We start from the raw sequence: 12,826 nt of genomic DNA, 5'->3' as shown, positions 1-12,826 counted from the left end.
CAATAAGACGTATCTGAGAGCACAGGTGGACCTCCCCCACTGCAGCGCCACAACAGAGCACACAGAAAGGTCTGGGAGCAAGAGAGATGAGCGTTCAGGTAAGCTGAGACAACAGCATCTGATTTACAGGACTGGCACGGAGCTACAGGGTCAGAAAGGGTTATGCTGCAGCTCAGCTTTCTGTCTCTAATGAAGCCAACTGGCTCAAACTCCTCTCTTCATTCCTACCAAGGACTGCATCTTGGATCTTAACTCAGCATCTGGTGGTTTTAACTTTTTCTCTTTATTTTTAATAAAAAACTAGATGTAAAGGAAAGATCGTAGGTAACGAGGTGAACTCTGTGAATGCGGCACTGCCCTGAACACAGAACCACTCTAGGCCACGCGTGCTCCCTTCTACCCCACGACACCGACCGCAGAGGCAGGTCTTGTACATCTGGGATTCTGGTCTGTCATTCCCTTTCATTCTTTTTTAAAAGTAGTATGGTTATAAATACACGTATCCGAAAAAAATCTGCAGTTAGTTTTGGTAACTTCTTAGTTTCATAAAAATTGCTTTCTGTGATGGTTAGTTCTGTGTGTCAGCTTGACTGGGGAAGCCTGGACAGCTGGTGAAACATGGTTTCTGGGTGTGTCTGGAAGAGGTTAGCATCTGAGTCAGTAGGCTGAGTTAAAGATCTCTCCTCATCAGGGTGGCCCAACATCACTGAATCCCTGGTGTGGCCGAGGAAGGGAGATTTCTCTCCTCTTGAGCTGGGACATCCCTCTTTTTCTGCCCTCAGATTGGAGTTCCTGGTTCTTGGGCCTTCAACTCCAGGGCTTACACCATTGGCTCCACGGTTCTCAGGCCTCTGGACTCGGACACCACCAGCTTTCCTGGGTCTCCAGCTTGCACATGGCAGACTGTGGGAGTATGCTAACCCTCCATAATTACGTAAGCCAATTCCTCATAATAAATCTCCTTTTCTCTCTCTCTCTCTCTCTCTCTCTCTCTCAATATATCCTATTGGTTCTGCTTCTCTGGAGAACTTTGACTAACACAGTATCATACTGCATTATTCTTTATATATTTTGGATACTAATCCTTTGTCTTTCTGCCCCTTTTAATAGTAACTTTGATGAATGGAACTAACTTTTGTAGTCAATTTTATTACTCTTTTCTTTTTGGTATTTTTTTGTGTCTTGTTTAAGAAATCCTTTCCTACTTCCAAGGTTGGACAGACATGATTCTTTATCCTCTAAATACCTAACATCTAACTGTCCTCTTTATATTTAAGGCCTTAATCCATGAGAGTTTGATCTTCATGTACCGTGTTTCTTCCACAGGATAATCAATTATCCTCATACCATCTACGAAGAGTTCATCCTCCCCATGGATCTGTGTTGCCACTTGTCATCTACCCAGTTTTTAGATCTGAGAGAGTCTGATTATGAGGTCTCTGCTCTGTTGAGTAGCTCAGCTACCTTCTCTGTGCCAGGTAAATACTCTATCTACTGCTATAATTTTATATAAAGTAAAGCGCTGCTTAACGACGGGGACACATTCTGAGAGACGCATCATTAGGTGATTTCCTTGTGGTGTGAACATTGTAGACTGCACCTACACAAACCTAGGTGGTACAGCCTATATCACACACCAGACTATATGGTACTAATCTCATGGGACTGCCGTCGTATATGCGGTTGGTCCTTCATTGATGGAATTTCCTTAAGCTGTGCATGCCCCGAGTAGGTTCTGATTACAGCTGGGATAACCAGATCTGGCTTCTTTAGTCTTTCACATAAATCTTAGAATCAGTATTTGTAAATTCCACAGGAAATTATGCTGAGATTTTGACTGGAACCACAGTGACACTACAGACCAATGTGAAGAGAATGACAAATTTATAAAACTGTATTTTCTATTAATAAAAATGGTATACATAAATTTTAATAACTTGCAAGAAACTTTTATAATTTTCTCCATACAGGTCTTACATATCTTTTTGAAATACATCCTTAGCAATCTTTTAAAAAGTGTTGCTGTTGAAAATTATCTTCTTAAAATTAATTTACTATGTATGTAGAAATGTATATAGAAATGTACATTATATAGAAATATATATATAGAAATATAGTTAATTTTTGTACACTGGTCCTATATCCACCTTGCTAAACTCTTAGAATATTTCTAATAATTTATTTGTAGATTCTTTCAAGTTTGCTACATGTATTATGCCATCTGATAATGGACAGCTGTTTTTTGTGTGTTTATGGGTGGGGCGGGTGGGGGGTGGCTTCTTTTCCAATGCTTAGGTCTTTTCATTTTTTAGTGTCTTACTGTGCTGGGTAGACCTTAATATAACACTGAACAAAAGTGGTGATAGACTGCACCTTTGCACTGTTTCTGATTTAAAAGAAATGTTCCCAATGTTTCACCATTAGAAAATATGTTTGCTGAAGGTTTAATGCTCTTTATTGACTGAGAAAGCTCCCCCTTTTTTGCTAGGTTTTGTTTTTTAAAAATCAAGAATGCTATTAAATCACTTAATTCCTAAGGAACATCCAGCGTGATCTAAGAGGTTATGTTTTTACTCATGGCTACATTTAATTTGCTAATGTTCTGTTTGGGATTTTTACATCTGAGTTCGAGTGAGCTTGGCCTGTCATCTTCCTTTCTTACATAGTTTTTGTCTGGTTTTGGTACTGAAGCTATAAAGGGCTCACAGAACGACTTAGCATTCTTTGTCTGTTTTTAAGGAAGAAAGTTCTTACATATGAAACCATCTGTGCCTGGTGTTACAATTTGTAAGGCTATTTTAAATTGCTATTTCATATTTTTTAATAGTATAAGACTATTCAATTTTTGTATTTCTTCTTGGGTCAGTTTTGTTAAACTGTATTTTTCCAGGAATTTTCCCACTTCATTGCGTTTTTTCACATCGACTGGTAAGAAATCACTCATAGAATTCTTTTATCTTTTTAATCTGGACACAATCTACAATCATGTCTCTTTTTTCATTGGAAATATTCTTTAAGCCTTCATTCTTTTTTTCCTTAGAGGACTGTCTATTAGTCTTTTCAGTGAAGCAACTTCTGGCCTTAATGATGCTCTCTATTGTTGGGGGAGGTCACTGACTGAGAGCATGAGACTGCTGGCTTCCCCAGAGCTGGACCTGGGCAACGGGAGGCCCCTGCCCTATCCGTGGAATGCATGTTCTGCTCAACGTTTCCATGGTAGAAACCACTTCAAGGACACAGCCTTGAGAGCGTAAGGTGTTGCTGAGACCATCTGGACTGATTCGTGACTGAACTACATTCAGGCATTCGGGTGGGTGGGTGTGGGGATCTACTCGTCCGGCACTGCCCAAGACAAGCCTCCTATGTAAGTTCCCTTGCTGATTAAACCTGCCACCCCCCATCTGGAGTGGCCTGCCTCTTTCGTCAGGCTCTCCCTGCCCTCTGTGTCCGGGGGCCAGTTTCAGGTTTCACCTGGGCAACGCCCGTGGTTGGGACTCAACAAGTGGCGAGCTGGCCAGGAGACTGAAGAGATGGGTCTTGGGAAAGAGGCATCGGGGGGGAATCTCGTGTTGACTATCGACCTCTCTGTGGGGAGGGTAGACTGTATGTCAGATGCTTGTGGAGCGCCACCTGACTACAGGGACACTCCGAAAACGCTGGCTGTTTTAATGCCTTTGCTTAAGAAACTGCGGATAGCACACTGCAACAAAAAAGAGAAAGGAATGGCAGCTACAGAAGGCTGGCCTCTATTGTGGGCAGTTCAGCGGCCACCGATGCCCAACTGGCATCTGAAGCTCGTACAAAGTTGGAAGAACAGCTGAGGATAGAGAAAGATGTACGGTATCCACTACTCTGCTAGCACTGGGGCTGGCAGACAAAGTGAGAGAGCAGGGTAAGTCGGAGACCTCAGTGTGCCATTGTGCAAAGCTGGGAGGATGCAAGCTGCCTTAGATTAAGGTCCAAGTGCTTGTGACAAAGCCGACTGAGATACTAAGAGGCAGAATCGCTGGGAAAGTGATGAGTGAGGAGGATGTTGTGGTGACTGACAGTGCAACGGAAGAAACACCCCATGCCCTCCAACCCCTAATACAAAGGAGAACAAAGCACAGCAACAACAACCCCAGGCATCAGGGCAGCCCCCAGTGCAGGAAACTTTCATGATGAGAGAATACACGCAGGCTGAGCTTACTGATATAGCTGCCAAGTTCCAGCAAAAGGCCAGGGCAAGTATCCAGGCACGGTTGGTATAGCCATGGGAGACGGGGGGAGGTGATGGTACTTCTCTGACCCGGCAGGAGGCAGAGAAGAGGAGCAACATCCCCACAGCCCGCCCACCAGCAGTGCCTGCATGGTGTGCAGTTCAAGGCACTCACTCCCTTACAGACTGGATTATTCCTGCCTGCAGGGAGGCGTGGCCCACTGAGGGGGATGCCCTGGGCACCTGGAAACCTATGCAGGAGGTACAAGAAATCCTTAGGGAGCTGGGAATGAGACAGGCCATCTACTCCCTGTCTTTGAAGGCCCTGATCAGGTCAAATTCACTGTAGGAATGAAAGCCAAGACACTCCAGTCCACCCCAAGCACCTGGTATGGGACACTGATATCCATGGTGAGCCCAGCTGGATAAGATGTTTATGATGTTGGGCAATCCATTGCTGATCTGAGAGAAACTGACAAATCCTCGGCTGTGGGAAATACCTGAGACAGAGAGGGAGCTCAAAAAGCCAAAGGTCCATCGCAGTCAGTTATAAAGCATCCAGTAAAAGCAACCTGAACAGACAGATGGACAACCCAATGCTGTGTTGTTGGTCAGCCTGTGGAAAGCCTTACAATCTGAACAACAGTTCAGACCTGCCCCACCTGCCCCACCATGCCCGATGCTCCGCCTGCTCAAGCGGAGGCCTCACAGGTACAGTCCTGTTCAGGGTGCGTGCCTCCCACACCCCCGGTATAGGATGCAGGCTAAGATCGCCTTCAGGTGAGGGCTGTTGCGGGTAACTGGAGGCCTCGTGTTGAGCTCACTACTCACTGTCACCCAGAAATAAACAAGAGGTGATGGTTCTGGTGGACACTGGAGCAGAATGTACTCCAATCCATGGTCACCCTCAGAAGTGTTCTGGCCCCTCCGTGCCACCGATGGGTATGGGAGGCAAACGGTTATGGTCAGGAAGGTCCCTTTGACACGGCAAATTGGGCATTTTCCCCCACAAGAACACAAGGTTTTTCTCTCTCCAATACCAAAGAACGTACTGGACAATGATAACCTGTAAGGTCAAACTCTGCAAACTTCTATCACTGAATTCTGCCTCCAGGGTAGAGTAACTAAACCAGTACTGAGGGGAAACCCCAACTGGGAACCAGTAAGTCTCTAGACCCTGCAAAGAGTGATAACTGTCAACAATATAAATTGCCTGGGGGCTGGCCCCGTGGCCGAGTGGTTAAGTTCGTGCGCTCTGCTGCAGGCGGCCCAGTGTTTCGTTGGTTCGAATCCTGGGTGCAGACATGGCACTGCTCATCTAAACCACGGTGAGGCAGCGTCCCACAGGCCACTAGAAGGACCCACAACGAATAATATACAACTATGTACTGGGGGGCTTTGGGGAGAAAAAGGAAAAAAAATAAAAATAAAAATAAATAAATTGCCTGGCAGCATAAGGAAACAGGAGAAATTATCCAAGAACTGCACCCAGCAGGTACTATGCGCCCTGCCCTTTGTGCTTTCAACAGCCCCGTATGGCTGGTAAAAAAGCCAGAAGGCTCATGACAGATGATTGGTGTCCATGAACTACTGAGAACTGAACACGGTGGGGGCCCCCAGCCGTGTGGCTGTGCCCAACACTGCCAACACCTTAGATAACTTGGCTACAATCCGAGAAGGGTGCTGTGCTGTACTGGACTTAGCAAAGGCTTTTTTCAGTATACCTCTGGCCACTGAGTCACAAGATCTATTTATCTTCACGTGGGAGGGGCAACAATGGACTCTCAAGTGCTTCCCCAAGGTTACCTGCACATCCCCACTGTATGTCATGGAATGGAAGCCCAAGACCTGTCCCTGTTCTCCTTCCCCACATCAGTAAAATGGGCCTATTACACTGATGGTATAATGTTAACATGTGAAGACTTGCCTCTGCTGCGTGACACTCTGCAGACTTTGCTGGAACATCTGTGAGAGAGAAGATGGGCAGTGAACCCATAGAACATCACCGTAAAGTTTTTGGGAGTCATTTGGTTCGTAAGATGTGCAATGACCCAAAAGCTGTGTTTGACAAGATGCAAGCCTATCCAACCCTAAGAACATGAAAGAAGTGAAGCCCTTCTGAGGATTTGGGGGTTTTGAGGACTTTTATTCCTACCTGGCACAGTGCCTCCATCCCTTACACCACCTGGTAAAGAAAGGACAAGTGTGGAGAGAACATCAGAGCAGCAAGCCGCCTTTGAGAAGGCAAAGAGCCAAGTAAAGCAGATTAAAGCTCCGGGCATCTCTGAGGCAGGGCTCCCACTGGAGTTAGATGAGTCTGGGACCCCAGAAGGTATGGGTGGGCACTGTGGCAAAGACAACAAAAAGAGACAGTACCTCTAAGATTTTGGTCCCAGCTCTGGAAGAGGGCAGAAACCCCCACAGAGTAACAGCTTCTAGCAGTGTACACAGTGCTTCTCCAGGTAGAGCCTCTCAGGAACAAATGGCATATTATGGTAAGAACTTCCCTTCCTATCAAGGGTGGTTTGATAATATGTTCCACTAACCCACCTCTGCCATGGCTCAGACTCCAACTTTGACTACATGGCATGCCACTTGCAGCAGAGGAGCACCCTGTCCTCCAGCCCACTGTCTCTACAAATGTGGGGGCTACCAGCATCTCTACCCTGTCCAGATGCCCTCATCCCTATTCCCGTGGTGGCCCCTGCGGCCTGCAGAGAGGGAGTAGGGGCAGTTCTCACTGACGCCTGGTACATAATGGATCTAGTCGGGGCAGCCCATCCTCATGAACTGCAGTCGCTATTCAGTCCAACAATGACACCACCTGGATGGAAACAGGAATGAAGTGCAGCAGCCAGTGGGCTGAACTCAGAGTGGACTGGCTGGTGATCCCTCAGGAGCCCTGGCTGATAACCCTTTGCACTGACAGTTTCGCGGTTCTAAAGGGATTAACCCTGTGGTTTGGACAGTGGGAAGCTGAGGGGTGGTGATCATGAATAAGCCCTTGTGGGGTCAGGAGATGGGGAAGGACATTTGGATTCACCTGCAAGAGCCTGAGGCAGTCCTCACTATCTGCCATGTCCCAGCTCATAAGGTGCTGACACCCCTGGCAATCAGGAAGCTGATGCCCTAGCCTGGCTATGAGTTCTAGCAACTGACCCTTCAGTAGATACAGCAGATCGGGTGCACAGAAAGAGCGGCCACTGTAGTACCAGGTGGGATGGTGTATTGCCAAGGACACTGGAATGCCGTTGAGACACAGCGATTTGGTTAACACAGTCACAGCATATCCGCATGTTCTAAACAAGGCCCAAGGCATACCAAAGGAGTCTAGACCATCTAACAGACTTCCCAACCGGTGAGAAATTGGCACCTTGACTATACGTGCCCCCTCCCTATGAGTGAGGGAGGGCTCTAAATATGCCTTTGTTTGTTCGGACATTGAGTCTGGCCTAACCCAAGCTTTCTCCTGTTACTGCACAAACCAGGCTGCCACCATCAGGGGGTTAGAGAAGCTGAGTAGCATGGACAGATACCCTCGTTGAACTGACAGTGATGGGGGTCACATTTTAGAGGTCATGAGATCCAAGACTGGGCAAAAGAACATGACACTGAATGGACACTGAAAACGTGACTAAACCCAGTTAAGGCCTCTATATAAACTGTTAAGATTCTGGCAGGTGGGTGTGGAGATCTACCTGTGCTGCAGCCGCCCAAGACAAACCTCATAGGTAGTCCCCTTTATTAACCTGCCCGCCTACCTGTCTGGAGTGGTCTGCCTCTTTCTTTCGTCTCTCCTTGTCCTCTGTGCACAGGGGCCAGTATCAGATTTCATCCGGGGAACTCTAGAGGCTGCCACCCATCACCTCCAGGTCTGTTCTTTAGAGCGTGGTGTCCCAACAGCACTGCTGCTATTTGGCATTTGCCCTCTGGGCAACCCACTTCCTCCCCCTTGTCTACTGGTTCTAGAAACTGTCCCAACTTCCTGCAAGCTCAGCAATGCCTCAAAAAGAATATGTTACCTAATATCCAGGATCTAGCTGTTTTGCAGTAAGAGGGCCACCAGATTTATCTAGTCCACCATATATTCTAAAATATTTAAAAAATTCTCAACTGTTTCTCAAGATTCACAAACTATACAAAGTTCATCAGATTAACCTCTTTTGTTTATTCTGTTGTAGTTATCAATCTATATACGTACTCTTTTCCTTACTCCTCCCCACAGCTGTTGTACTTTGTATTCTATACATGGGCCTCCCCTCCTAAGACGACTTGGAATTCAATATCCTCAGGAGAGCATTTACAATATAATCTTATTTAGAAAATGCTATTTACCGCAAAGCTAAAAGGGCAGGATACAAATAAGTCTGTATTTGACAATTTTATGAAAAAAATCTACTAAGATATACAATCAGCTGCTTGGCAAGAGTAGGTTAAGGTGGAAAACCAGAAATCTTTGTAATTTCTAACAGTGCATGATAGGGACTCAGAAAATGTTTGATCACTTTAGAACTCACAGGATGACCTAGGTCTTTGATATTAAAAGTTATTTATTCAGGAGATTCAAATAAAATGTTCTACTCCATTATTTTCTGATCTTGAGATCAGAATTACAGTAGCAGAGAAGAGTGAGGAGAGGGAAATAATATGGCGCAGTACTCAAAAAGTTTTGCAAAATTACTGCAAACACACTTACCAGAATTCTCATCCACTTGGCACACACTGTCTAGAACCTCTTGATCACCTTCAGCAGCTATGTACGCCCAAGTGTCCATTTCATCTCTTGTACTCCTCCTTTCTTTAAGTAACTGCTTGTTTTCCTTGGTTTTGTGATCTTCTGTGATTTTACAATCCAGTGGTATTTCTTCTCTTTTCCGATTATTCTCAGGGAAATCATTTTTTTCTTCTGGAGTTAATTTAAATAAATCAAATGCATTTCTGATTTCTTTAAATGCTAGTGAAAAACATAAAATTGATTATAAATGAGTCACAAATTTTTGTTGTAACCAAAAGAAAATCTGGGTTAGAGCCAGCCCCAGTGGCCTAGCGGTTAAATTTGGGCACACTCTGCTTTGGTGGCCTGGGTTCGGTTCCTGGGCACAGAACCACACCACTTGCCTGTCAGTGACCATGCTGTGGTGGCAGCACACATTTTTTTTTTTTTAAAGGAAGATTAGTAAAAGATATTAGCTCAGAGTGAATCTTCCTTAGCAAAAAATCCCGAACATTAAAAAAAATACCAAAAAAATCTGGGTTAGTGTTAAAGAAACAGATATTCTCTTAATTTTTACTAATATCTGCCTTGATTATAAAGCAAGATCAGATTATCACTGAATTCAAATATACTATAAAGCTACAGTAATCAAAACAGCATGATACTGGTACAGAAACAGACATACAGATCAATGGAACAGAACTGAAAGCCCAGAAATAAACTCACACATCTACAGACAGCTAATCTTCAACAAAGGAGCCAAGAACATACAATGGAGAAAGAAGTCTCTTCAATAAATGGTGTCGGGAAAATTGAATAGCCACATACAAAAGAATGAAAGCAGACCATTATCTTTCTCCATACACAAAAATTAACTCAAAATGGATTAAAGTCTTGAATGTAAGACCTGAAACCGTAAAACTCTTGGAAGAAAATACAGGCAGTACACTCTTTGATATCAGTCTCAGCAGCATCTTTTTGAATACCATGTCTAATCAGATAAGGGAAACAAAAGAAAAATAAACAAATGGGACTACATCAGACTAAAGAGCTTCCGCAAGGAAACGAAAACCAGGAACAAAAGGAAAAGACAACCCACCAACTGGGAGAAAATATTTGCAAATCATACATCTGACAAGGGGTTAATTTCCAAAATATATAAAGAACTCATACAACTCAACAACAAAAAAACAAACAACCTCATTTCAAAAAATGGGCAGAGGATATGAATGGACATTTTTCTAAAGAAGGTATACAGATGGCCAACAGGCACATGAAAAGATGTTCAACATCACTAATCATCAGGGACATGCAAATCAAAACTACACTAAGATACCACGTCACACCCATCAGAATGGCTATAATTAACGAGATGAGAAACAGTAAGTGTTGGAGAGGACGTGGAGAAAAGGGAACCCTCCTACACTGCTGGTGGGAACACAAACTGGTACAGCCACTATGGAAAACAGTATGGAGATTTCTCACAAAGTTAAAAATAGAAATACTATATGATCCAGCTTATCCCACTACTGGGTATTTCTCCAAAGAATGTGAAATCAACAATACAAAGAGATCTATGTACCCCTATGTTGATTGCAGCATTATTCACAGTAGCCACGACATGGAAGCAACTCAAGTGGCCATCAACTGATGGATGGATGAAAAAGGTGTGGTATATATACACAAGGGAATACTACTTGGCCATAAAAAAGGACAAAATTGCCCCATGTGCGACATCAATGGACTTTGAGGCTATTAGTTAAGCATGATAAGCCAGACAGAGAAAGACAAACACCGCATGATTTCACTCATATGTGGAAGATACACAAACACAGGGATAAGGAGAAGAGATTAGTGGTTCCCAGAGGGGAAGAGGGTGGAGGAGTACCTAGGGGAAAGGGGAAGTGGGTGAAAGGACTAAAGGGGCTCATGTACTGTGATGGATAAAAATTAGACTTGGTGGTGAGCAGCATGCAGTCTATACAGAAACTGATATCCAATAACGTACACCTGAAATCACACAATGTTATAAGCCAATATGACCTCAATAAAATTAAAAAAAAAAATTAGAAAGGAAAAAAAGCCATGAGGTTGTTTCAGCTGGTTTTTCTACTGGCTGCTCAGTATTTAGTAGGGGTCCAAAGTGAATGGCTGTTAATCTGCTGTTCTGAATACTCCCAGTTTTGACAAGGGCCTACCGAACAGCGAGCCTCAGAATAATCCTAGTCATGCCACCAACTGTCCTTCTGCTAAGACAACTGCCTATAACTCCAACCTAAAGCTAACCTTGTACAAAGATGACTTCTGGTGGTAAGTGGGGGAAATGAAGGGTGCCAGCACGCTGACCACACACTTCTACAACTGGTACCTGATGCCTCTGAAAATCCACTCAGCTTTTAGCTAAAGATAAAAATGGAAAGGAAACTGGCAAAGCACTAGACCTGCCATGATGACCCAACAAAAGGGTAGAACGGAACAAAATTAGGAAGAACTCTATTATAAACTCTGGGTACATAGCAGATAGGTCTTTTTAGCAGGGATATGGAAAATCGGACTGCCAGTGAGTATCATTATAAAGGAATGAACAGTAATTTAAGACTATCCATTCACAGTTAAAAATGTACCTGAAATTGACATATAAGATGCTAGAAGGAAGAAAAAGTTAATGAACCAGCTCCAATTTTAGCAATATTTTGAATCTTCATCACTCTTTGAAGAGTGACAGATTGTTGTGTTACTTGGAACAGAGTCTAAATTACAGTCACTTTATGTATGAGCCATCCAAACAACCATTGTTCCTTCCTAGCTTCCACTGGCCTGCTGCATACTGCTAAGTCCAGGCTAGCCTTAGAACCAAAATCTACTTTTAATACCACCCCAGTTATGTAACAGCTTTTGGGACAAAACCTAGGGGAAATTATCCATCTCCTAGAATCACTGCTTCCGTAAGAACGTGTTCGAAGTACTCTTGGTACCTTAACTAAAATACCCCTGGGGCTTACTGAAACACTGTTAACGGTGAATGTTTTATACAGTACTTGTTCCAGTATTGACATGTCGTACGGATTCTTGATTATGGTGTATATCTTGACACGATCCAAAATGTGTGTCAATATTGTATTTATACAAATGACACAGAGCTAAATATAATAAATATATTAAATAGTTTGTCTCATTTAGGGTCCACTTTAAAAGACTTTTTCCCCCCACCATAACTAATTTCCTATCTCTGTAATTCTAATGTACTCCATCACCACACTCCAAAGGAGAAAGAACAAGGTGAACAGAAGGGAACAAATTAATTATGAAAACAATATAAATTTTTATATAATAAAGTAACTGGTTAAACAAAAGTGGCATAAGGTTCTAAATTCCCCAGTGAATGAAATTTTCCAGCTCTATGACACTGCAGGGTAGGAAAGGCTGTCTTCAAAGTGAATGGCATCCCTTGTCTGAAAGATGGCAACGTTAAGTGGTAAAGCGCTGGCATGCACACTCACTCTTTAATCCCTTTGGCTCTTTTCGGCCTTTTTCTTCCTTGTCCAAATCATGCCTCTTCTGGTATTTTTCTTTGGGCTCATTTTTTTTTGTCTCTTTCTCCTGAAACAGACATACGTCAGAACCACAACAAGAACAGACAAAGAGCTGATACTGCCTATCCAAAAAGTGGAAAATGAGGGTCCCTGACCTCAGGGTGCCTTGTGCACTGTGGCACATGACCACTGATTGTTACACCTTTCTCACATCAACTGCCTCCTCAATCAAAACTACCCCTCAGCCATGAGAACCTACCAAATATCAAAACCAAAACCTGACACCAGTGTCCTCACTCTCTTTTAAGAACTTTTTTATATTAAAAATAAAGAAAATTCCAACAAACATTCACCTACAGCCATAACAAAAACATGACTATT

At 43.6% G+C, this 12,826-nt stretch overlaps 1 protein-coding gene and 1 long non-coding RNA gene across 5 annotated transcripts in view; one reads left to right on the top strand and one right to left on the bottom strand.

Annotated features, from left to right (window-relative positions):
- MPHOSPH8 (M-phase phosphoprotein 8) overlaps positions 1-12,826 on the bottom strand; it is a 60,943-nt gene that overhangs the window by 16,212 nt on the left and 31,905 nt on the right. For all 4 annotated transcript variants that reach the window (XM_014839324.3, XM_070520322.1, XM_044777471.2 and 1 more), the window contains exons 4-5: positions 12,413-12,512; positions 8,895-9,152 (exon numbers count right to left, since the gene is read on the bottom strand). In XM_014839324.3, coding sequence (XP_014694810.3) covers positions 8,895-9,152; positions 12,413-12,512 — 358 coding nt within the window. The remainder of the gene's footprint in view (positions 1-8,894; positions 9,153-12,412; positions 12,513-12,826) is intronic.
- Positions 282-3,399, top strand: LOC106829975 (uncharacterized). Its single transcript, XR_011506815.1, has 4 exons — positions 282-421; positions 783-934; positions 1,327-1,478; positions 3,041-3,399. It is a non-coding gene; the product is annotated as an uncharacterized lncRNA (long non-coding RNA).

This window comes from Equus asinus, chromosome 11 (assembly GCF_041296235.1).
Source record: "Equus asinus isolate D_3611 breed Donkey chromosome 11, EquAss-T2T_v2, whole genome shotgun sequence".
Taxonomy (NCBI): Eukaryota; Metazoa; Chordata; class Mammalia; order Perissodactyla; family Equidae; genus Equus; species Equus asinus.
This window is presented reverse-complemented; position numbering and strand designations above follow the sequence as displayed.